The sequence below is a fragment of the Hylobates moloch genome, unplaced genomic scaffold (assembly GCF_009828535.3).
Source record: "Hylobates moloch isolate HMO894 unplaced genomic scaffold, HMol_V3 SCAFFOLD_5, whole genome shotgun sequence".
Lineage (NCBI taxonomy): Eukaryota > Metazoa > Chordata > Mammalia > Primates > Hylobatidae > Hylobates > Hylobates moloch.
The window spans coordinates 124943120-124970822 of NW_026652280.1; the positions used below are offsets into that span (position 1 = coordinate 124943120).

A 27703-nucleotide genomic window follows, 5' to 3' on the forward strand; every position below is an offset into this window, starting at 1 on the left:
GTATTTGATTTTTCATATCTACCTAGGTTGTGTCTTCTAGAACACATACATCTACCATACATACAGTCCCAGACTAGGAAATATATATTATTATATGTCTGTGCAGGGTCATTAAAGCAACATTTAACTTTTGCTCTACAAATAAAAGACAAAAATAAAATTCTAATGACAGAACATGCCAATATTATATAAATTACCTATGAGTCATTCTCACTCAATATTTATTTGCTTATTTATTATTTACTATATAAGTCTATCATGAAATATACTCTCTGGGTAATAAAAAGGACAGGCTACTATAAAAAATCTAATGAATAAATATATTAATCAATAGCTTTCAGCATTCCATGAGCAATAATGCACAATTGTAGGTTATATAGTTATTGATCCACTATGAAATTCTACAAAGAAAATGTGTGTAGTCAGATCACATTTTTTGTGAGATTATTAGATTTAGAAATATTTCACTATTTACTAGTGATAGAGAGATTTTGGTTTGTTATTTTTAAGGACTGTATAAGTAATTAAGTTTATAGTTTACCGTGAATTGAATAAATGAAAATCGTGGTAGTTTTAAAACTGCATTTTTAAGTTAACCATTTTTTTCATACATGTAGGACACATTATACTCACTAGTCCATTAAGTTGTTGAGGCCTAGGGAAATTAATTCTTTTCTGAACTCTAGGTGTGGGGCACATTATCATCCAGTGACCCTCAGTACTACAGGTGATGCATAACAGCTGACAATAAATTCTATCTTCTTCATAAAGTTATGCTTCTACCTGTGTATCTTATTCTGATGATTGACACTCATCATCCAAACCCCAAAACTAAAAGTTCTCCCAGGTAATTTCCACTGCCTCACATTTATTCAGTCACTAAGGACTGCCAATTGTTGTGCAAACCTTTATGGAATTCATCCTTTTGAACCTCACTGACAGTTTATTATTTCAGGACCTCATCATCTCTTGCTCAAACTGTGAGAATATACCTCTAAGTGACCTTCCTGTCTCTGATATGCTTTGCACTCTCTGCAGCCCCCACCTGCCTATCCTGCATCATGAAAATGACAAAGCAATGATTCACAACATAAAACTAACAATCTTACTGCTTTGCTTTAAACTCTTGAATTACATACAAGATAAAGTCCAAACGCTTTTGGGTGACCCTGAAGCCCTGAGCTGGTCACAGCCAGCATTTCCAGCCTCATCTCATTGCCAGTGGTGATATCATTACCATTCACACTATGCTTGTGGAACTTCTGCAACTACTGGTTGCTTGCCCTAAACACAGTCCGCTACTTCTAAATAGACTAATCCCTTCTCCCATTTGCAAACTAGGACTCAACTTTTCAAATGGATATCACTTCAGTAGACTATGAGAGTACTGCAAACTATTTAGCTCTTTGCAAATTGCAGTTGTTTTAATTTCCCACAACTAATAATTATTGTAATTTGAGCTTTTCTACTTCAATGTGTATCATTTAAACCTGTTCTAAAAACAACACAGTTTAGCTTCTACGTTGTTCATAAACATCGCCGAATCATAAACTTTTACTATTGTTCTACTTCAATTCTTTAGTGTAGTAATTTGCATCTCTGGAAAATTACAAGAAGCATTCCATTTGTATTGTTTTTCTCTATTTCTTCTTTTCTTTATAATTTGCAAATCAGAGCACTGTTTTCCCCTGACATTCAATCTTATATTCTTCTAAAAATGCTACTATTTTGTGGGCTGATAGTTCATTAATAAGTATAATTACCATCTGCCACCTCATTTCTTAAATTATCTAGTAATTATATGTATATTTTCTTTCAATTTTGGAAATTAAGCTCTTGAAAAGACACCCCCCTTCCTTATTAAAGTAAGATAGAGTTCCAGGTGTATTTTTCAACATTAGATTTGTAAATCCACTTTGCTTTTTGTCATTACCACATTGTAATACTAACGTAAAATTTCACAGGGCTTTCTGCTAAGTTTAATACATAAAATATTGTGTCTTTATTGGTTTTTCATATGGCATGATTTTTGAAAGAATACAAAAGTAATAACATTTGGTTTTCTGGGCACTGTGGTTAAAAAATAAGAGTCGATTGAAGTCATTTGGATATATTTTGAAAAAATAAAATGGCCTGGATTCTAAGCTAATAGTTGCAAGGAAGATTTGAGGAGTCTCTTAGCATCCACCCCAGTTTAAAGCTGTTTTTGAGAATAAAGTATACACACATTATAAATATGTATCTCTTTCAATTTTATTAAGGACATTTTATTTATTTCTCCTGCCAAAACTATTTAAGAAAAATATATATCTTTGGCTGAAGATTCCAAATACAAACAAGTCTAGAATTCTCCTAAGAAATTGAAACAATATTTTTTCCTTTTTGTAACCAATTTCTTTTCATTTAATTTTCATTCATCCATATTTTGTTTTGTGTCTTCTTTATATTTTTATTTTAAAACACATATATTGGATAAGACAAAGACCTCTGATTTCTTTCATTTGGAACCTGAGATTTGGATGTGGGAAATTTATAGTATTTATGAAAATAATATAATAAAGTTACCCATAAACCCTGGATTCTATATACCACAATTGCTAATGGAATCTAATAAACAGATCATTGAATTTGAGAGCTGGAAGGGACCTTAGAGAGCATATTTTCCAACATCCTTATATTGTAGAAAAAACTGAAGCCAAGGAATCTTGTCACTGGCCAGTCACATGGCTAACTGGAGGAGAATAAATACTAGATCCTCAGACTTCCTGAGTCCAAGTCCTGTGCCCTTTATACTAAATCACACGTTCTCTCAAGTTACAGACTTTCCATATCAGTCCGTCATTCCTCACAAACTCAAAATAGAGTTAACTGAGTTTCCTGTGTGACTGAACACCTACGAAGCAAAGCCTTCATTCTCAAAAGCAAAACTGGAAACACATATAAAATTTCTATAACAGAAGTTTTTCTGCAAGGCTGCCTTTTCTCTTTTCTGTCTGTTCAGGTGTAAGATGCCTAAAGGTAATGTTTGCCACAAGCAGTAGCTATTAATCTTTGACTGTATTTTTAAAGCACTGAGGCTAATTTTAGATTACTTTCTAAAAAAAAAAAAATTATCTCCTACTCTCAATATGATCATCTGGAAAATTATTTGCAGACTTTATTTTCATGTTCTGCCTAAAAGCACTCTGTCCTTGCCCAGAGAAATCTGTAGATATTAAGTTTGGTGTTTGAAATGTGCACTTTGGCAGACCTCCATTTAAAGGCGTTTTTTTTTTTTTTTTTTAATGAAAGATAAAGAGTAGCTGATTATACTTACACAAACCCCAGAGGAAATGGATTCTGTTGATGGTAACTAACTAAAGTGGAGCTGGGAAAGCTCAAGTTTCCGCCTCCCTCCAACCTCTGCTCTCTGATAATTACCAACCAAGCCTATCAAGAATATTTTGTTTGATGATCCAGCAAAATGTCTGGTAAGGGAGGAAAAAGAAGGGCAGGGCACTTCCCACGAGGATGGGGGAAGGAGGTTCCGTAAGCTTTCCTGGGTGATTAGAGCTGGGGAAGTTGATCTCTTTTCATGCTGTAGATGTGGCGCGCTGCAGTCACGCCTCCCGCTGCCAGCCCGGCACCGGGATCTTAATCAGTCACTATGAAAACTCATTAGCTCCACAGCAATGAGTCCTCCACTGCTGAAGCTTGGCGCTGTGCTTAGTACCATGGCAATGATCTCAAACTGGATGTCCCAAACTCTCCCATCCTTGGTGGGACTGAACACCACGAGGCTGTCGACTCCGGATACCTTAGTAAGTTACTGCGGTGGGTTTGGCCATCTTGAGAAGTAAGTGCATTTAGTGGGCTTTGTTTTGTAAATTGCAAAGGCTAAGATTTTGCTTCTCCCTTTACAGGTCAGCTTCAAAAATGTAGTATCTATGTGGTAACTTTCATCATATTTATTTATTTATAAACACTTTATAGTTATACCCCAAAAATGCACTGCTTGAGAAACGAGCTATGAAAGAGAATACTAGAGTCATTAAATTCTTAAGGGTGAAAAGCTTCAACTATATTACTTGGAAGCTTGGGCAATTCTTAAATATATATATATATATATGTTTTGTTTCTTATCTTTTGCTTATTTTAATATCTGTAAAAATCTTCATAATTTTTCCCACAAAGTAAGCTACAAAGTATATTCTGTCAAATCTAGTTTTACTACAGCAGATTCTTCCTTGGAATGCAATGCCTGTGACTATTTGCAATGAATTCACTCAAAGAAACTAACATCTTTTAAGCATAAATGAATTAAAAAACTCGCCAATTTAAAGCCTGCTCAAAATTCCTTTAAGAAAGCTAAGAAACATGAACAATAGAAAACTTACTTGATAAAAACATCTTCCTGTATTTTTAATATTTTATGAAGACTTCCTATCACAAGACTATCTTGTATAATCTTCATTCATCTAAAATTAATGGCTTTTTAATCCTCCCTACATTTTAACAAAGTATTTCCTGATAGTTTGAAGCAAGGTTCAGTGAGCAACATGTTCGATATTTCAAAGAAAAATGAAAACTATTATTTTTTGAAATAGAAATTTACAAATTCAAATAAAAGAAATTTCTTAGAAAATAATTCCTCTGCCCTGAAATAAAAGGTACAAAAGCAAAACTAGGGGTTTTCACTTTCATGTGGGTTACCCCAGTGGATCAGAAAACGTCAGATATGGAAAGAAAAGTAGCCTCCCATTAGTTCCATTAGTAACTAATCATTATTAGTTACTAATAATAATCTATCAACCAATGTTACTTAACTGAGTATAGTCTGACCAAATAATTACATAATTTTCCAGATTCTCCCAGTGCTTAAGGCACCAGCAGAGCACATACGAGCCACACTTTGACCTGCTTTTACATTTTCATTTCCCTTAGGTTACTTATGGAACCCCAGAGCCTCCATTGCTGAGATTCTCTTCCCTACTTGCATGAAGTGGCCTGGCAGGAAGGATGTAAAAGAGATTTGGAGTTATAAAGAAAGCAAGATAGACATCAGTAAACAATTACAAAACAGAAACTTATATTATCTAATAATTACTGAGCCAATTTTTTTTTCAATGTCCAAGTACCGAATTTCAACATCATTGTTGAATTAACTCTTGCAGGATAATGAATGTAAACTGAGGTACTAATTAATGAGTTATATTTCAAACTTGGCACCTTGATTCTGACATGTACATTTTTTGTGTATATAGACATTGGCTTGGTTATTTTTTATTGTTGACTGATGAGAATCAAATTTCCAAAATTATACATGATTCTCTTAGGATTTCTAGTTATCTTGCAAGTGACTTAATATCTTTACTCACTGATCGAAAAATTGTTAGTTGAAAAATATATATAAAGCATTGTTGTATGTATGTGTATGTTTTGACACAGACGATTCTTACTTTTGATTCCCCCCTCTTTGCAAAAAAAAAAAAAAAATAACAAAAACAGAAAATGTAGAAAAGGTTTCACTATGGCTACTGAAAATAAATCAGTAAATGGTATTCACTGGAATGGAGAAAACCTTTTTTGGATGTTTCTTTGTTTTTATTTTAGGTATGCTTTACAGAATAGCAATGTCTATGACATTTCTCTAATTATCCAAATGAGTGCTCATACTTTAAGATTCCCGTGGTGAAGAATGAATGCATCAGTATCTCTTAGACTAGGAACATAAAATGTTAATGCAAGAAAGGTGGAAACGATCTTAGAAACCATCAAGCCAGTTATGTTCATACTATTTTTAGCAGCAGATTTTTTTTTGCAAATTTAATCCTATATGTGCTAAATAAATATTTTTGAATAAAACAAAATGAAAATTCAAAATATAAAAGAGCTCATAGGTCAGATAATAAATGACTGGGAGAGGCATTTACTGGGCCTCCACCACGTGTTATCTCCCCACACAATCAACTCCTTGCCTCAGTCAAGGTATCGCCTTAGAAATCTTAGGGCTCTTAAGAGCTTAGCTGGAAATATGACTGATCTAATTCAGCCTCATTATTCTACAAATGGGAAGACTAACTGGAAATATTTAAGCCACCAATCAGATTTCCCCCATGTGGTTAATGGCAGAGGCAAGTGTAGAACCAAGTTACATGACTACCTCCCTACTCAACAAAGCTATTTCACCATTGCTTTTGCCAGTCATTGGTCCTGTTGGTCCCTGGTGCCCCACTAGGTTCTCACTACCCCGCTCAGATTGTTTCCATGTCCCTAGATTCTTCTTCTTTCCCTCCTACACACCAACACCTTCATCCTTTAGAGTATATTTTCTCATCTCCCTGGCCTCACAGAATTGGAGAAAAGCTATACTCTCAATCATGTCATAACCATTCGCAAAGTTTTTGCATTTATAAAGAATAAAAAAATCATCCTTTCTTGGCATTTTAGGCATGTGGCAAAGCAGTGAAAGCGGTTCTTTTGCTTAGGGGATTCTTCCTGCTGCCTCTCAAATAATTCCAAGGTACCCTTACTGCTGCTTCCACATGGAGGGCCAGCAAAACTCTTCCCTTAGATGGAAGGGTTGACAGCTCCCTAGCTCACTAAGTATTGCTGTAAAGTAGTAAACCAGCTCTTCTCATCAATTTTCTCACTCCATGTTCTCACTTTAAACAGTATGAATGGGATGAGTTTGCAATATACCACACGCACACGTAGATCTTGAAATCTGAATGTTCATGGAATATGCAGAAGTTAAAAAAACAGATCAACATAAATACGATGGCTTAAGAAAAGCAGATTTACACAAATATGATCATAGTCCTTTTTTAGAATGATAGTTTCAAATGACCTGGAAAAAGAAAACTAGGAAAAATAGGGTTTAAATCATTGAATGGCAATTAAATCAATTTATGGCAGGTGCCTGTGAAACAGGGCACACCTGATTATCTCAAAAGCTGAAAGGGGTTTTAAAATTTCCAAGATGTTTTTATCAGTAAGTAGTTAAATACAGCTCCTTATTAGGGAATAAGCTCCCTCTTGTTTTTCTCAGAATCTTGAAACATTCCTTTATCCTTCTTGTTGGCCCTGTTTTCTTTCTTTTTTATCCCCCTTCCAATCTATCCACTGGGCCCATCAGCCTTTGGAGGCATTGGTTTCTGAGCAGAGGAAGCCTCAGCTCTCAGAAGGCTCAGGCTCCCTCTGGCGCGTCTCTTGAATGCAGAGTAACTTCCCCTTGAGGCTGAGCTTCTGAGAAATCCCTCATGCTGTGGGCTTCACACCAGGAAGACCCTGGGAAACAGCAATTAAAAAATTTGAGGACATTCAGCAGACAACCGCTGTTCTCAAATAGTCAGCCCTACTGCTGTGGTGGGAAGAGGCCTTGAAGGAACCTGTGGGCATGTCATTTGTTTTGGTACATTTTCAAAGGTCTAGCTGGCTTCTCCTCATGAATAACTACTTTGATGAGTTAGTCAATTTAAATTTCTATAAAATGAGTAGAATACCTTGAAATGAACTGTCAATATCTTCTAAGTTTCTTAACCTCAATTAACCAATGTGTTTTAGTCCTGGATGAAGATATTTGATTTAACTGATTTGTATATGACTGTTTTTCCCCCCCAAATTCTGTTTTTCTTCCCTAAACTCTTAGGTAATGCTCATTTTTGTGATAGGGCAACTGAACAAATTAAGGAGGGAAGCCAGGTGAGAGAACAGAAAGGCAAATCTTGATGGTGACAGAGAATATGATCATTACTTTCTTATAGAAGAATCATCACATGGATAAGAGAGTAGATTTATTCTAGCTTAAGTGCCTGAAGCAAAAGTAGGGCCAAAGAAGGAAAACTGCAGAAAGAGAAGTTCGGCTCATGTCCCCTGCTTTTCTTCAGTGGAGGGGGCTGCCTGTAAAGCAGTGAAATCCCTTTCATGCAGAGGTCAAATGGAAACACAAGGAGAATTTGTAGATGTTCCATTGTGTGGAAAGACATGGGACTAAATATGACTTCTAAGGACCTTCCTAACTCTAAGTCATTGTGATTTCCAAAGGGCGTAAGCAGAGGTGGCCAACCTAAATTATTATTATTATTATTTTGAGGCAGAGTCTCACTCTGTCACCTAGGCTGTAGTGCCATGGCACTATCTTGGCTCACTGTAGCCTCGACTTCCCAGGCTCAAGCCATCTTCCCACTTCAGCGGCCCCCCTACCTCACCCCACTGAGTAGCTGGGACTATAGGCTACCATGCCCAGCTAATTTTTGCATTTTTCCTAGAGAGGAGGGGGTGTCTTTGTGTTGCCCAGGCTGGTCTCAAACTCCTGGGCTCAAGCCATCCACCTGCCCCAGCCTCCCAAAGTGTTGGGATTTTAGGCCTGAGCCACTGCACCCTAACCGAAATTTGATAGTCTTTGGTTTTTATTCATTATTATTATTATTATTGCTTTTATAGTTGTTTTTTTCTTAAATCCTGGAATTTTCCTTCAGTGAAGAATATGCGTTTCTTATTCAGTCCTAAGTATTCTTATAAGTAATAGCAAGAAAACAGCTATGCAGTGACATCTTATATTAACACATCCTCCAGAACACAGCTTCTTTTGGCGTGGTCTGTCGACATCTCTCTAATTCCTATCCTCACATTTCTCTTGTCTCCACAGTTGAAGCCATTAGCATGCTAAACCTTATGTCACTCTCTGGGACCAAGCCTATTTTCAGACAGAAAATTTATCAGGGATTTGTCATCACTCAGGTATCTCCACTCTAAATCAAATAAGTTTTAATAAACAGATTTATTTAGGCTTTATTTCCTCCATCTGTACACCACTTTCAGTAGCTATATCCCTTTTTGTCCTTTTTATGAAATACCCAGAAAATCAGGATAATACAAAAAAATCTAGCAATATTCAATCCATTGATTTTCTTCTGTTCAAAGGATCAGAATTCTCTTACTTTGCCTGTCCCTCCACCTGGACCCTGATAAATGATTGCCGTGCCTTCCACAGGAATATCTGACTATATATTGCAGAGCCTTTACTGCTATCTGTTCCTCTGGGGCACCAATGGCTACTTGTTCCCATATTGTTTGGATAATGCCCTCTACTTGCCTGGGCACATCACTTCTCATCACTACAGTGGGGCCTGTCTTCTCTATAGCAGTGTTTATGGTTACTGGTGAATGGACATAGATGATCTACATACATTTATCCAAAGAGGATGAGCACAAAAAGCTCTGGGCTAAAAATTGGGGAAAGCTGGTATAAGTCCTATACATGGCATTAACTAAATGGATGACTTGGAAAAACATGTTTAAGTTCTTTGAGTCTTAGTTTCCAGTTTCCTCATAAGTAAATTTAAACACTGTCTGTTTCTAAGGATAGTTGGTTCAAGAAAAGTGAGACTAAAACAATAGAAGGGATTTTATAAGCAAAAAATCTGTTGAAATGCAAGGTAGTTTGATTATTTTTTACTTTTACCTGTCAAGCCTCAAGATCCTTCTTTCCTATTACAAAGCCCCTGAAGCTTTAGAACTGTCATACAGTAGCTTTATATTTATAAAGCACAGCTTTGTAATTAAGTTATAAGCAAATAATCCAGATTTGAAATACGATTGTTAAAACTATGATTTTAATTCTCCTATTTAGAACATTCTTAAATATTTTATGAGTTTTACAATATTAAAAACTGCTCCATACTTCATTTAGTTCTTCCAATTAACACGAAAGGTTCAAAGAGAACTGCATCAGTTATCACTGTGATTATTAATGCTTTGGGTACCAATAAACTATATGTACCCTCCAGGTCTAAGCACTGAGCTTCACAGCAGTTCAGAAAATGCTACCAAGGTTATAAACATTATGTATGAAAGGGGATTAAAATAATTGATGGTGTAGTGTGGTGGTTAAATTTCACTCTCTGTTGGGAGGCTGAGGTGGGCAGATTGCTTGAGCCCAGGAGTGCGAGGTAGGCCTGAGCAACATGGTAAAACCCCATCACCAAAGAAGATACAAAAATTAACTGGGCATGATGGTGTGTGCCTATAGTCTCAGCTACTCAGGAGACTGCGGTGGGAGAATCACTTGAACTCAAGAGGCAGCGGTTGCAGTGAGCTGAGATCACCCCATTACACTTCAGCTTGGACAACAGAGCGAGATCCTGTCTCAAAAAAAAAGTTTAAGTCTCTGAAATAAGACTCTCTGAGTACAAATCCCAGGTCTGCCTAAAATGCAGATTTACACAAATCTCCCTACTCGCTGATACTCCCTAAATGACTTTGAACAAGTTCCTTCCTGTCTCTAAGTCTGTTTCCTCATCTGTATAATGGGCAGAATACCAACACCTAGTCCATAGGGGTATTATAATATTCAAAAGCAATAGCACATATGAACTGCCAGGTGATGAATAGAACTCCATTAATGATTGCTATTATTATTGCATGTTTTATTGACACCTGAATAATTGCTCTTATATGTTAAAATTGGAGCAAGTCTTTTCTTATGGGTATCCAAAAAACTTCTAAATACATCCTTCCATCAGAGATCTTAGTGGGTTTTATTTTGACTCTCTTTTCAATGCCAGCATGGGTTCCCTAAAAGAGAACACTAGAAACACTCATAAAGCTTCTTCTATTTATCACTGACCCCAACACAGAGGTCTCTATCAAAACCCACAGGACTGTCAAGCACTCATCTTTTCTATTAGGTTTTTTCCTCTTTTGAGTTACCTTTTTCTTGTCAAAAAGGTGACTTTTTATAGTTTAGATCATTCAAAGTAGCTCTGTAGTAGTTAAGGTCATGGCTCTTTTCACTGATTCTTACAATAAGACAATTGGAAGTACAAACAAGTCTGGAGTCTTTAGTTTTATTGAACTGACACTTCAGGGGAAATGCTAAATGAACATTAAACCCTCTTCACCTTTCCCACTTCCCTGGTTCCAGAGAGCAACTGACATGGAGTTCTGTCATGATGAGCTCCACACTAGTTAGCCAAACACTTGGCAAGTGCACATCAATATTAATGCTGCCAGGTTTAATAATCAGTGTTTGGACTGCTGTTAAAATATTTTAATATTATAATTAGGTGGCCTCTCATCCTTTGTCCAATAGATTAATTTATCCTAGTGACAAGCCTCAATTTTCTGGCATATTTTAGATTTGCATCCAATGTTAGGAGAAGCCCAGCTAAAACTGCAGGGCTTATGTCCAGATATATCAAATCGCATACTGTTACTCAACTTGAACCTTTAATTATATCATTGAAATTACTCTGCTAAGCTGTTTCTATATCCATTCTGTGGGTAGTCTGCATTTTAAAAAATAATACTAAAAGACTAACCCAGTAATCTCTAAGATCTTATCTAATTTGAATAATGTATAATTCTAAGTATATCTTTCCATCCTAACTGGATATTCAAGCATAAGAGCTAGAAAGAAGGGATGGGGACGATGTTAACAAGTCTGATCCCCAAAAATAAAAGGCAGCATTGGAAACATCTATGAACTAATTTTTTTAAAGGAGTTAGAAAATAAAACATTAAAAAGATATGTCTGGTACCATTTCCTTTATGTAATAGATCAAGGATGATGACTGTGGTATCATCATGAGTTTCTTGAATTTATAATTTTTAACATCCCCAATATTTGCTCATGATTGTTGTTGGAAGGCCTATCAGCACCTAGAAGTAGTTGTCATTAAAGCTTTCAGAAGAAAAAGACCTTTGTGGTGGTTTATGGTATATGATGAGCTGGAACCTAGGACAAAGTATACAGGAGATTGTGTCTCTTCTGCTGTGAATTCTAGAGACAGAAGACTCTACACACTATGGTAAATCTGTGCAGAAAGAAGTCAGCCTGGTTCATGCTTTAGTCACTTTAAAAATTTGCTCCTGGCCCAGTGCAGTGGCTCACAGCTGTAATCCCAGCACTTTGGGAGGCCGAGGCAGGCGGATCACCTGAGATCAGGAGTCTGAGACCAGCCTGGCCAACATGGCGAAATCCATCTCTACTAAAATAGCTTCTATCTGTATAATGAAAAGAACTTTTTAATGGAAAATCAGGAGAAGCTAGAAAAATAAAACCATCAAGTTTATTAGTACAGACACTTCTAGTTTACAGAATTTCAAGTCTACTTGTGGTAACTTTCTTCCACTGAAATTTATTTATGAAAATAAATTTGTTTGGTGTACATTATTTGGAAGTCTATTGATGTTCTAGCTGAAAAATGATTTGATAAAAAATAATAATGCTCATCTTTGTGCTTGATAGAGTCTACTTGATAGGTCAAATAGGAAATATTTACATTTCTAATAGCTAGGCTGGGTGCAGTGTTTCACGCCTGTAATCCCAGCACTTTGGGAGGCCGAGGCGGTTGGATCACATGAGCCTAGGAATTCAAGACCAGGCTGGCCAACATGGTGAAACCCCATCTCTACTGAAAATACAAAAATTAGCCAGACATGGTGACACATGCCTGTAATCCCAGCTACCCAAGAGGCTGAGGCAGGTGAATCGCTTGAACATGAGAAGCAGAGGTTTCAGTGAGCCTATCAGCTGATGTGGGAGGATTGCTTGAGCCCAGGAGGCTGCAGTGGGCTGTGATCTCACCCCTGCACTCCAGCCTGGGTGACAGAGTGAGGCTTTGTCTGGAAAAAAAAAAAAAAAAAAGCTGGATATAAGCTAATTGTTGAAATGAGATATGTGAAAAGCAAATGACAATTCTAGACAATATACATTAAATACCTAATGAATAGTACAGACAATTTCTTCACAACAGGTAGAAATCACAAGGGCTGAATAAATTGATGGTTTATAAAGGAGGCATTCCAAGCAGGAAAAATGAAATGAGTGACATAAAAAGACATGAATCAACATGGCATGCTTGCACGATACACACAGACCGATTTGGTTAAAGGTTTCTGTTGGATGGTACAGAAGATAAATCTAGAAGCATAAATCGTAGAAAAACTGCAGTAGAACTGGAATATCATCCCTTCACATTTGAGTTCTAAGAAGGTAGAGTGATAAGCGTACAGAAGTTATTGGGAAATCAATTTGGCAGACTCTGCCAAAAACTCTAAGGCCTCTAAGAGTCTGCATTTCTTGCAAAATAGTGCTGGTCTAATTATTTTTACCATATGTTGTCAATGATCTCTTTTCCACTTTATTAATAATTAAGCCTTCAATATATGGGAAACCTCCTTGAAATAGGACTTTGTTTCAGAATGTCACACATAAATTATAATTCGAAAATAATAATATTAGTAATTGCCATTTACTGTTAAGAAGATCTTATGTAGAAAGATGAGTAATATGTAATTAAGTAGTTACTAGATGCTTCTAAAGTTGCATTAAAATGTCACAAAATGGAAAAAGCATTGGGAAATAGCATGAGATCAAAATCAGTTACTAATATGGCACCCAAAGACAAGAAAGGATCTTGTTTTGGACATTGATAAGGAGGGTATATTGAATGAAGCTATGCTGCCTATATAAATTGTTTAATATCTCTCTGCTAACTTTAAAGAATGAAAACACAAAGTTAAATTATCAAAAAAGTGTTTTACTTGAAATGCTACAAACCAACACTCTTTTTATCCTATAACAGGAGTCTGTGTTTTATGTTTCCCATTGGTTTCCTCAGACTCAGATTAGTCCTAAAGAAGGGTGGCAGGTGTACAGCTCAGCTCAGGATCCTGATGGGCGGTGCATTTGCACAGTTGTTGCTCCAGAACAAAACCTGTGTTCCCGGGATGCCAAAAGCAGACAGCTTCGCCAACTACTGGAAAAGGTAGGTGTCCTGTGTTCCCTATGCATATTTTTAGTAAAATCGAACATTCTTTGAAAAGGAAATATGGTAGAGCTGATAATAATGAAGAGGGTTCTTTTGATTTTTGTCCCCCTTCTCAAATAAGCATTTTTTCTGATCATTGAAAGGGTTACCTCAAGCTTCCTGCTATTGTCTTTGTCCTATTTCTATGACATTTTTACTTTTTCTAACCTTGCCACCTTAAGACTGGCTCTCTACCATATATCTTAATCTCTAATTGATATCTCATTAAGGAAAAAAAAATTCAGCTCAACTCTCAGGATCACACTAGACTCTTGGAGCTCAAACTTTCGAATCCAATAACAACCTTGCAAGAAAGTTAAAATAATTGCATGTGATATGCAAGCTATCTGGACAGATAATGAATAATTCCAAGTGTTTATCATCATTCTCTAAGTCATTCCTTTTAACATTAAGCTCTTAATTTCATTCAATACCATTCTCTCCATAATTTACTAAATATGGATTCGTAACAATCAAATGCAGAATGTCTTTGATTTATTCTCTTTTGCACTTAAATGTGAGCTCATGAAAGGTTATTTATGTTTAGTTGGGAGCGAGGAAAACCAATGAATGGTTCTGTCAAATATTCTCACTCAGACTTTCACTGTGCTGGGCTCTAAATGTAGTAAGACAGCTGGGGTGGCCAGATTATGGAAAGATGACGTGTTTGGATTCTAAATGTCATTAGGAATAATAAGATAAATTAGGTAGTATGTGTTTTAGAGGACATCATGCTTAATAATTGACTCTGTGTGATGTCATTTTCATGATCACCCACACATTTATGGCATTGAATAGAAACTTTTTAACAAAAAATGAAGAGAAGCTAGAAAAAATGAAATCATCAAGTTTTTTAATAGAGACACTCATTATTTACACAATTTCAGGCTGCCATGGTGACTTTCTTCCACTGCTACATAGTGAAAATAAGTTTCCTCTGTATATATTATTTGCAAGTATATTGATGCTCTAAGATTTTAGGATTTTTTTCATGTGCTTATACAAAGCTTAGTCTGTTTCTCCTTCCCCTCTGCTTGAAGTTATCATCACCTATTGGCTCTTTCTTCTTAAGCCTCCTTTTATGGTAAGATCCCATCCTTTCGGATCCCTCAATATCTGTCATCCAACAAGAGCATATGTCATTTTCATTCAGAATAATGACTTCAGCTAACATGCATCTAACTATTAGAAACCATGACAAGGCCAGGTGTGCTGGCTCACGCCTGTAATCCCAACACTTTGGGAGGCTGAGGCAGGTGAATCACCTGAGGTCAGGAGTTGGCAACACAGCCTGGCCAACATGGCAAAACACCGTCTCTACTGAAAATACAAAAATGAACTGGGCGTTGTGGTGCGCACCTGTAATACCAGCTACTCAAGAGGCTGAGGCAGGAGAATCTCTTGAACCTGGGAGGCGGAGGTTGCAATGAGCCAAGAACTCACCACTGCACTCCAGCCTGAGTGACAGAGCGAGAATTATGATTATTCTTGGGTATATTTCCGAAAGTTTATTTTTTTATTTATATAAAAATTCAAATATATATTTTAATTTTGTTTGTTTACCAGGGAAATTATTTACATTAGTAAAAAGATCTAATCTTTTACATCCAATTTTGCTTTCCTGTTAAATTGTATTTCCCTTCAGATAATCAATGTTCTTCACCAATCTTCTTTTCTACCCAGAAATATCTTTTTTTCTACATAAACTAAGGTGAGAGATTTTCTTAGACACCATACTTTATCTTCTCTGTTGCTACTTTTCAGTACAGCATTACATACTCACACCTACACATACACTCAAACATTTCTTCAAAAATCAGTTGAAAAAATTAAAATAAAGTATAAATGTCAGAAAGTGGATAATTCCCTTTACAGGTTCAAAGTGAAATGTATTTCACAGCTATGATAAAACTGGGAATTAGTGAAAGATGAATAAAGCAAAAATGTATGAAAGCATTATATTGGTTGGTTGAAAATAATAATAGAAATTAATATGACCACTCCATCTATCCAACATGTAATTTGTCTGAATGTTTTCAAGAAATTCTAGAACATCATACCTTTAAAAATTTATTAATACATGAATGACAAAAAGCAAAATTTATTAACAAAATTGTAGTCGCCACAAGGTAGATGTATTAAACTTACCATACGGTAGTTTTAGAGCAAAAGAGGAATCATAAATTGTGTGCACTCTTTTACAGTGGCCTGAAGGAGGTTAAGTAGCACTGGTTTGCTGCACTTATCCAAAGAAAAGATGTCTGAGATATTACAGTATTTCAGACTGAGCCAGTCCTTTGCTTATCTCTCTCTAGTTTCACATATATCCAAGGCACCAAAGGGCAAACAAGAGCATGACCTTTAAGCACCTCTTTCACTTTTAACCAAAAAGATTGATTTAGTCATATATAAGGGAATATTGTTAATAAAGACAATATTTATATTTACAACAATAGTTCCCATAATTAGTATATTTCTATATTATATTTTGTATCTACTTCATTAAATCCTTGTAGAAGGGATAGTTATCTTTCTAAGTTTATATAAAAGAAAACTAGTGGTTTTTAGGTTGAAAACTTTCCATTGTCACTCAATCAGTAAGTTATGGGCTGTAACAGATCTATTTGCATTTTCTCAATGCTATACCAGTGTCATACAAAATCCCATTGGTATATCCATACTTATTTAAATGATGCTCTGTTTACCATTTTAACAGGTATTTACATTATTGAATATTAGAAAAAATATAATTGGTTTCACAATATTTCAGGTCTTAGTATGCCAAAACTAAAATTGCTCACCTAAAAAATTATTTGTTAACTATGTAGCTTCCCTGTACATTTAAAGATGTCTAGTATTATCTAAGTCAATATTTCCTAAAGTGTGATTTTTTTGAATAGGACACTGCCATCATCCTCACCAACGACATAAGTTTAAGAAACATTGTACATGATACTTCACTCTTGAAGATTTCTAATACACAGTTTACTACTAAAGGTTTTGTTAAGTCCTACTGTCAAGAAATCAGTTTATATGTGTTAAACTCACGGCTATCCAAACATATTTAATTAATAGAACTTTTTTTCAAGTGGCCACCTCACTAATTATGAGCGAGAGTGAAAATTGAAGTTAATTTGTGTTTAAGTCCAGAAAAGCCCCAGATATTTTATTTATACAAAGAACCAGAATAAATAAAAATTCCAAAAGAATTATCCAGGAAGGGTGACAATGAGCTTGCCAAACTATGCTGAGAGATCTTAATCACAGAAACACCTCTGGAAAGCTCAATCACAGAACAACCGCAGAGATAAGCCAACAAAAAGAGGGAATGTAGCAGACAGTTCTCCTTCCCTACTCATGTCGTCATGGGTATCCAGTCTCCTGTGTCATCAGGAAACTGATGCTCTGTAGGCCTCTATAGCCAGTGGGAAACTAAACAATCCTAGGTACAACCAGCAAGAGATGCTTGAGACAACCTGAAGCCAAATCCTGCCCAATTAGACAGCTCTAGCTCTAGCCATTACCCCAAATGTAGCTCCTCTAATTACACATGATTCTGCAATATACATCACCATCAAGCCTTAGCAAAAATTATCTCAGTGCATTTTCCTGTAACACAAATGAAGTTGAAAATTAACTTTATAGGGCGAGTCATAGGCAGAAACAAAGACAGGCTATTTTAACTTTATCCAGAATACCTTATCTTGCCCATCATTTTCTAATTGTACGGACTTGGCCCAGGTACATAGAATTATTACCAGGATATCAGCCATGCTAATGATACGTGTTCTCACAGACAAATGCCATATTTAAATATGTAGACAGTTTTTTTAATGCAAATGGCTTTTCCTTATACATGTTTAACCACAAATGAAGTTAGAAAATTATGTTGAAAGCATTGCATTTATCCACAATGGCGTTACCATGCTTCCAATGTTGTCTTAATAATTTTGTGCTAGATTAAATATTTTAAAAATTAAAAATAAAGCTTTCTGAATATTAAACTTTTAGTAAATTAAGAAATACTTACATTCCTATAATGCTGTTGCCTAACCAGAGACAGGAGGAGGAAGACTCTCCTTAAAATTCTAATTACTTATTATTACTATTACAAACCCAAGATAATTTTACTCAATAAATATTCATTGAACACTTACTCTGTGCCTGGTTCCATGTAAGGTCTTGGAAATGGAAGATATGAGTAAGACACAGCTTCTAACCTCATGGAGCCCACAGAGGGAAGGCCACTTCCCTGCCCCTACTCCACACCCACGCAACACAATTAAAGACAAGCCAGACTGTAATATGTCCTAAAAGGACAGGATCCAAATAGGGCAAGATGATGATGGATCAAGACAGCAGAGGGAACAGAAAAGGGTAAAAAAAAGGCAAAGAACTGAGGCAGGCCAAGGCAGTATTCATTGCCTTTTTCCAATATTATAGTTCTAAGGAATGTATCAACTATGGGAACTTTACAGCTGGCTGATCCATTTAGCATTGCCACTTTATCTGATGACAAAAATTTGTGTCTGAACAAGTCATCCCTTTGTAAATCACATTTTTTCAATGAAAATAACTTTTTACTGATTATATGTGTGTGCATGTATTTGTATTTGATTTAGAATAAACAGATTGGCCTGGACGCAGTGGCTCATACCTGTAATCCCAGCACTTTGGGAGGTCAAGGTGGGTGGATTACTTGAGGTGATAGTCATCAATATGGTGAAACTCCGACTCTAATAAAAATACAAAAATTAGCTGGGCATAATGGCGTGCACCGGTAATCCCAGCTACTCAGGAGACTGAGACAGGAGAATTGTTTGAACCCAGGAGGCAGAGGTTGTGGTGAGCTGAGATCATGCCACTGCACTCCAGCCTGGGTGACAGAGCGAGACTCCGTCTCACAAAAAACAGCAACAACAACAACAAAAGCAACAAAAAAGATCAAATTTTATGAAGATCTTTACATTTGCTTTTCTCATTGAAATCTTTCTATGTTGAGCAGTACTTCTCAAACTTTAATAGACATAGGAATCACTTGGGAATCTTGATAAATGCATATTTTGATTCAGTAGTTCTGGATGAGCATTTCTGAGATTTTGCATTTCTGACAAACTCCTAGGTGATACCAAAATTGTTGCTTTGAGTACTAACAGCATAGAGATCTTATTCTTTATCATGGGTCATTCATATTCTATTTCTCTATTAAACATATCCCCTGTTATTAGATGCTTTCTCTTTGTTTTCAGATTTTTGTTGCTACAAAAATTAGACCAGTCATTTTTTCCTCTCATTTCTGCATGCTTTATAGATTACCTCTTTTTTACTTCCAAGTAGCCCAGGGTTCAGTGAACCTGGGATGGTGCCATTGGCTTAAAATGTGTTTAAGACCTGTCTACCAAGCACTTGATACAGTTACCGTTTTCCGGGTCCCTCGAACACTATGCTGTCCAATTTAGGGAGTGTTCTAGTACTGCTACCACTTGTCTTAGTCGATTCAGTCTCACCCCGGGAGTACTTTAGACCCATTAAGAACTTACTGAGCTAGAATGAATGCATTCTAGGCCTCTTCGACACTTCACTACCATCCACAATTGCTAAACATCCTAGATATTTAAGAAGTCAGAATTAGTACTTACAGAAACAACTTATTTTGACATTTAACAGGTTGGGGTGTTATTAGCTTACAAAGCCTTAAAATGAAAATCCTATTTTTAAAGCTTATTTTTCTACTGTATTAAGCTCATTTATATTCAGTCAGTTCTAATGCTAGAATGCCCGTTTTTAAATTTCCTATCTAGGTATAATTTTCTCTTGCTGAATTCTTTAAATGTTTATAATGAAGAATTGTTCTTCTGAAAATGTGTCATATGGGAATGCAATTATGAATTTGGCACTTCTAGTTTTTATGTTAACGGCATTTTTGCTATTTCTTAGTGATTGCACAAACCTGCAAACAGATAATAATGTACAGACAATATTCTTGTTTAACAGGTTCAGAACATGTCCCAGTCTATTGAAGTCTTAAACTTGAGAACTCAGAGAGATTTCCAGTATGTTTTAAAAATGGAAACCCAAATGAAAGGGCTGAAGGCAAAGTTTCGGCAGATTGAAGATGATCGAAAGACACTTATGACCAAGCATTTTCAGGTAGGTTTGACTTCTGCAATCTTGTCAATCCAAATCAGACATGGAGTGGGATGGACAGCAGTGGGGCACTCAGCTAGAAATGACTGTGCATTGGCCCGTATGTGCAAGGTAAAAGACTCATGGGGGATTTCAGTCATCTCTCCACTGAAACTGACCATTAGCTGGTAGGAAGACATGGAAGCCTTGCTATAGAAAAAGCTTCATTCTTGTAGAGTCTGGTGGAGTTTCTGAAACAAGGGAAATTTCCCCAAGGAAAATTAATAATTAAATTATAAATGTTTCTCTAATGGTTTTATGCCCTGCTAATATGAAGAAAGAAGTAGATGATATAAATTATTTAAAGAGATAACTATGCCATTAATATGAACATGTGGAGAGAGTTGTTTCATAAATTTATCCAAATAAAGTATTTTTCTAGATTTTAAGTGTTTTATTGACAGTTATTTACAAATACTGAAAATGGAGAAAAAAATCATGCTATGTGGACTTTTGTTAACTATATATGAAAGAGTTATGAATTTTAAGAAAAAACTCGGCCGGGCACGGTGGCTCACGCCTGTAATCCCAGCACTTTGGTAGGCCGAGGCGGGCAGATCACAAGGTCAGGAGATCGAGACCATCCTGGCAAACACGGTGAAACCCCGTTTCTACTAAAAATACAAAAAAAAAAAAAAAAAAATTAGCCAGGTGTGGTGGCGGGCGCCTGTAGTCCCAGCTACTCAGGAGGCTGAGGCAGGAGGATGGTGTGAACCCGGGAGGCGGAGCTTGCAGTGAGCCGAGATCACGCCACTGCACTCCAGCCTGGGCGATAGAGAGAGACTCCTTCTCAAAAAAAAAAAAAAGAAAAAAACTCTTGGTCTGCAATTTGAGCTCCCATTTGCCTTACCTAGGCACAGCACGTAGTTCATAAAACACTGTGGTTGCCCACTTAATAGCCTCTGGTTTTCTTGTCAATTAGGAAGTGAGATTCACTGCTGATGTTGAGGGAGTGGATCTGAATTCAAGTGCTTGGGCAAGGAAAGGAGTGCTTCCTACACATAATGGTGGCTGGTGGGGAGCTAGTGAGGAACATGTAACTGAGTCTCTGCATAACACATTTGAATGTGGCAGAAAGTTTCATAGTTTTGTAATTTTCTTCAGCGGTACTCAAGAGACTGAGTAGAGAGGTATAGAAAAGTGTTACACTCTGAACTGGTTTTAAAGTTTGACCCAGAAGGTCACAAAGGAAGAAAAAGAAGGCAAGAAAGTTGAGGGTATTGAAAAGAGAGGGGACTGAAGTGATTAATCATGAGGTTTAAATTGAAGAGAGAAGTAAGCAAAGCCAGCAGGTTAAGTAATTAGGACAAATTAGAGCAAGATTTAGAATATACTTAAATTTAAAGATTATTGAAAATGAGAGTATGAGTGAACTGGATAAATAGGAAACTTATGGATAAATGGTAAACAGAGAAGAATATGAGGATGAAGAGCAAAAGAATTAATTTTAGCCAGTATTTATTGAGCACATACCATATACAAGGTGCGGCTAGCCCCTCTGCTGGATGTATTATATGTAATCTGTCTTCTATGAAAGACAACTAACAGGCAGGTGAATTAATGGTGAATAGAGGCATAAACATTACTTATGAGCATAAAGGGAGGAGCAATTAATTTTGTTTTAAAAAGACCAGAAGAAGAGTTATGAGAAAGCAGTTTTGTACTAGTGACCCTACCCCTCCACTACTAAATTACAGGGGGATCAAGAAAACGCAAAGATTTACTATGTCAATTTTCAATTCTCAGGGTTAGAGTGTAGATGGTAAAATAATAATGTGAACCCAATGCTGAGGTCATCAGCAAAGTAGAAAATAGTAAGCTGGCACCTTAGGTGTGGGAAGAGCATTCCCAGAAGGAACTAGTCAGGAGGGGAGGAGCTCAGGCTGTTTGGCACAGATGGACAGTGCAGTGAGAATTCTGCAAAGCCAAAGGACAGTTTGAGAGTGTCAGGGTTGACAGGGCTGGGGAATGAATGATGAAGCATGTGCATCTTTAGGAACTTTTGACAGAAGACAGGAAACTAAGAAACAAAAAGGATACAAAATTGAGATAAACCCCAAAGAAATAATGTGCCTAGTCCTATAAATTGCCTAGCAGCAAATCAGCCAGGCTACTAATAAGAAAACAATTTTCAGGCAGCAGCACCATGTGACATAATGGCTTGGATTTTCCTAGTTCATGTAATCCAAGTATATGCTGAAGTTGTATGTCAAAATCCAAGTAACAGTAATGATAATAACAATAATGATTTTTCAGAATATTATACATATTCAAGGTATAGTTCTGAGCACTTTCAGTATATTAACAGTATAATCCTCGCAACAATCTTGTAACTTAGGCACTATTTTCGTTTCCATTTTAAAGACAAGGAAACTGGTGCACAAAGAGTGTATTGGTCTATTCTCACACTGCTATAAATATCTGTGCTGAGACTGGGTAATGTGTGAAAGAAAGAGGTTTAATTGACTTACAGTTCTGTATGGCTGGGGAGGCCTCTGGAAACTTACAGTCATGGTGGAAAGGGAAGCAGTTGCCTTCTTCACAAGGCAGGAGGGGAGAGAGAGAGAGAGAGAGAGAGCGTGAGCATGAATGCAGAAGTATCACACTTTAAAACCATCAGCTCTCATGAGAACTCACTCAATATCAGAACAGGATGGGGGAAACCACCCCCATGATACAATCACCTTTCACCTGGTCCCTCCCAGATATATGGGAATTACAATTTGGGATAAGATTTAGGTGGGGACACAGAGCCAAACCATATCAATGAGGTCGAGTAATTTATCCAGCATCATATATCTAATATGCATGAGAACCAAGATTCAAATTCACAAAGTCCAACTCCAGACTTATACCTTCTAATACTAACGCTGCATTGCTTCTCCAAGTAGACTTTAGGTCTCTGAATTACAAATAATAATAATTAGGTGCTCAACATATATTTGTGGAGTTTATTTATTTCTTGAGTCCTACCATGAGTTGGATTTTGTTATAGGTGCTAGTACTATACTTGAAAAGAAGAAATGGAACATTCCAAAGTAAATTCAATATTGAAGAATACTTTAAAAAAAATCTTCCTACCCTGTCTCTACTAAAAATGCAAAAAATTAGCTGCATGTGGTGGCAGATGCTTGTAGTCCCAGCTACTCGAGAGGCTGAGGCAGGAAAATGGTGTGAACCTGGGAGGTAGAGATTTCAGTGAGCCAAGATCACGCCACTGACTGCACTCCAGCCTGGGTGACAGAGGGAGACTCCGTCTCAAAAAAAAAAAAAAAAATCTTCCTCTGTTACAAAATTTCCATCTTATCAAGAATGTTAAGTAGGTTTTGTCTTCTACACTCTTTCAGATAGAAAGCTTATGCCAACTACTATACTTGAGATTGTCATTCTTATATGAAGAGATTGATGTTGGCTCTACTCATAGTAGAAAGTGAAATTCTAGAAGAGATTAACAAACACAGGTCTATGCTATTCTACCATAATCTTTTAAATATTTGATATGAGCATTGGATGGACATTCCAATGCTCTCATATAAGTTTCCAGAGTTTCACAATTGATTGCCAATAATCAAATTATGAATTGTTGAAAAGATTAAAAAATATAAATACCTAGTTTTGAATTGAGGGAGAAGAAAAGCTACCAACATTTTGACATTGAATTGCTCTCTTTTAAATATGCCCATAGTAGAATGTAAAACCTTTGATTGTACAGTTGTTATAATGTGCAGAAAATGATACAGAAATATTTTCATTAAAATCCTAATGAAACAATTGTGTCTTCCTTTAGGGATAACACAAGATACTTTAATAAGTCTATTTCCAAATGAACTGACAAAATGAGCAAAGCACTGCAATTCTGCCTTTGACTGTGATATCTATGAATCTTTCCATTATTAAGTCTCTCCTTAGCCTCCCACTCAATATGTACATGTGAACAAATTCAAAGATTCTGAACTTACAGAGCAAGTGGAAATTACCCCACAAGAAACTCAAGCCCATAAATCAGGGCGGCAATGGGAGCTCCTGCTATTTTAATGCATTTATAGTAATAACATCTCCTGAATGTAATTTAAAAATGCAATTTTCAGCTCTTTAAATTAGTTAGTGTACAGTATGATTTCTGACAGCACCTATATATTATTCTCAAATAATTGTAAGAGGGACAGCTCTTTCCACAAATGACATTTTTCCAATAAATTCACAATTGAATCAAACTCCTGAAATAAATAAATAAATATTTATTTCTTTTCACTACTATTTTCACTACTATGAAGTTAGAGAGAAAGAAGTAAAGGTGACATGTCTAGAAACCCAAGGTGAAACTGTAGGCATGCTTCAGTCCTGTTACAGCTAGGGGTGAGGGATACTGCTTGACAATATACACTGTGTATGTGTGTGTGTGTGTGTGTTTGTGTGTGTGTGTGTGTGTGTGTTTGATGAAAGTCAATGCTTCAGTTTCAAACAACTCTGTGTAACTGGCTCATCTGTTACATAAACTACACACCTTGGTTTCTTAAAGAGTTAATTCACCACATGGGCAATTAATTCTGCCATACATAATGACGTTTAAATTATCTATGGTAAGATAAATGGAGTCGAAGTACAGGTGATAATTCAAAATAGTAGACAGTAACATACATTTCTCTGAGCCTTGGGAATCTTCACCTGATTTATAACACTTACTGAACTTACCTTCATAATGAAGTTGTGCTAAAATTGATATTTAAAAGATCGAGGAATACCTGAGCACAAAGGAAAAACAAAGTTGGTAGATGGACATGATGGAAAAATTCTAAGTGTCAGAGAAAAGCTGATCCAGAGTCCACAATTTTCTGTATGTGCCCCATAACATGGATACTTAGTAGGTGGATGATTAGACTCAACTGAACAATCATAGGGTATTTGACCTATTTTTAATCACTTTATTCAAACTTAATTCATAATTAGAAGATGGATTCTGCTTATATTTCCTAACTAGATAATACATTGTTCACTACATAAAATGTTACCAGAAAATTAAATAGTATATAGCCCTAGTTTCTACCATAAGAAGTTTTTCTAATTATGATAAGGATACATTTGTTATAGAAAAGTAAGCATTAAAGAAAGGTTCTTGTATGGAAAAGCTGAAATAAATGGACTTAGTAGTAATCACATGACCACTTAAATTTTCACAAAATACCTAATTTCAACCAAAAATCAATAAGAAATGTTGAAGCTGTTTTAATAATTTCCTTTAAGTATCATAATAAAAAGAACAGAGCAGCATGATCTGTTTTAAATGACTCTCAGGAACAATAGGCTGCTTTTCACAGGAGTTGAAAGAGAAAATGGACGAGCTCCTGCCTTTGATCCCCGTGCTGGAACAGTACAAAACAGATGCTAAGTTAATCACCCAGTTCAAGGAGGAAATACGGAATCTGTCTGCTGTCCTCACTGGAATTCAGGAGGAAATTGGTGCCTATGACTACGAGGAACTACACCAAAGAGTGCTGAGCTTGGAAACAAGACTTCGTGACTGCATGAAAAAGCTAAGTGAGTATGACAATTTAATTTGTCTAAGTTACGTTTTTATATAGTTTCAAAGAAAATTGTGTTCTTACGTTTTATAAAGAGTCATAAAATATCTAACTGTAAAGAAATCAGAGCCCATTTTCTGAGTGTGAAGTGTCCCCTAATGACTTAAGCATGTCTGGGTACTCTGTGCTAGGCTAATGGTTTCTTGATTTTTAGAGCACTGTGTTACCATTTGGTGGCTTCAAATAAGTAGTCTGGCAAATACAGTCAACTCTATGGACTACACTAGTGGATATACATTTTATTTTCCAATATGTGATATCAGTCATTGCTTGGCTAGAGGAAAAAGAAACTTTTTTTTTTTTTTTTTGGTTAGTGGGGAAATTTAGAGACTAGGGAAAGGGAAGTTACCCTGGGACCAAATGTCAAACAGCAATTATTAAAGCAAATGGAAATAATTCCTCCAATTTACAGAATTGCCATCAACTGCTCTGATCTACTCAAGAAATGAAAAGGTAGCAACTACTTAAATAGGTACTCACCACTGTGTAAAGAGTCAAGCATGTGACACGCATGGGTCATGGACTCCAGTTCTTACCTCCTAAAATGTGTGGTCCAATCTGGTCTGAGTTACAAACTCTTTCATGATATCCATGAGCTAATTATTTAACTGAAGTCAACATGGGACTAGTCTGCAACTTGAATGTAAAATAAATAAGTGGCCATGAATTGAATAAGGAGGAGTTACAAGTTAATTTAGGATCAGTATTTTAGTTGTTGACATGATGTGACATGACAGGGAGGGCAAGTCAATACCCATAGAAAGTGTTCTCTCAAGATAAATAAATCCTTTTGTGGACCAGGAAAATTGGGAAGAGAAGTAAGGCACACACACACACAAAATATGATTAATTTCTAGTAAAGAAAACTTCAGTGAATAAACATAAACACTTAAAATAAAATTTGAATGGCTTGCAGGAATATTGTAAAGACTATTTTACAAATATGCTTCAAGTGATAAAAAGAAATCCAAAATGCAAAATGTTGCATTCAGTTATCACAGCCTCAAAATAGTGTGGGAAATTGCTACATGGGAGGCTCCACTGTCATCATACCAGGATTTCTACGAGAACCCAACAAAATGAATGAGGAGGAAATAAGGTAAACCTGAAGGCCTAAACACATGTTCAAGAATCCTCAGCTCTGTATTCCTCCTCAAACACAGTCTACATTTTTTCATTTGCAGTTGGTCTTCTAACAATCAACTATGTATAATAGATTCTGTGACTCCAGTTTTCATTCCTTTCTAACTCATTGTGCACATTATTGCCAAAGGGATTTTCTGAAGTATAAATCTGAAATTATTTTGCTCTGCTTAAAATCGCCTATGGATTCCTTATGTCATAGGATACAGTCCATGGCTTATGTGACCCTTCATGTGTGGCCCCTTCTGCTTCTCCAGGCTTAGCTTTTGCTACTTCTCTCCTCACACACTAAGTCCCAGTTATGTGTGCCTTACACTGTCTTACCTGGAGTTGTTATAAGATGTTGTTTGTTCCTGCTCTGAAACATTCCTTCCCCTATGTACCCTGCCTCCATCAACACACTTTCACCTGACACATGTGATAAACTATTCGTTTGTCAGGTCTCAGTTTAAATGTTGTTTCTTGATAGAATCATTCATTGACCTGCCAGACTAGGCTGGTGTCCCCACTGGGCACTTCCAAATCCTGATATTTCACTAATGATTGGACTTATCTTGTTTCATTATCATTGCATGTGTAGCACAATGTGTCTTGCTAGACTTTTCCGAGGACAAGAACTATGTCTATCATGTTCACACGACATGTATCTTCCAATGCCTAGAAAACTACCTGGCAAAGAAAAGTCACTCAATAAATATCTGGTGAATAAATTTACTCTATAAGGAGTCATAAGAATAATTTCTACACTTTTCAACCGTATTACCTATTTCAAGTAGCAGAGAATGATCTGTTTTACTCATAACAAGAAATGCATCTTTTTAGCCACGTCCTATTTGAGTCAAAATGGCAGGGCATGATAAGACTAAGCAAGGGAAAAGTTATTTATTTAACGTAGCACTTAAATAATTCTTTTACATGTTCTGCTTTTATAATTCGAGTTGTGGAGTTTATGGTTAATATACAATAGGTAAATATTACTTACATAAGGAAATTCTGCTG

The 27703-nt window shown here is 36.2% G+C and overlaps 1 protein-coding gene across 4 annotated transcripts in view; it reads left to right on the forward strand.

Moving 5' to 3' along the window:
• OLFM3 (olfactomedin 3) overlaps positions 1–27703 on the forward strand; it is a 208574-nt gene that overhangs the window by 155971 nt on the left and 24900 nt on the right. For 3 of the 4 annotated variants that reach the window (XM_032155227.2, XM_058439527.1, XM_058439528.1), the window contains 3 exons: positions 13608–13754; positions 19791–19946; positions 25298–25517. In XM_032155227.2, coding sequence (XP_032011118.1) covers positions 13608–13754; positions 19791–19946; positions 25298–25517 — 523 coding nt within the window. Of the gene's footprint in view, positions 1–3629; positions 3801–13607; positions 13755–19790; positions 19947–25297; positions 25518–27703 lie in introns of those variants that run through there. The other variant, XM_032155226.2, reaches the window with a different exon arrangement.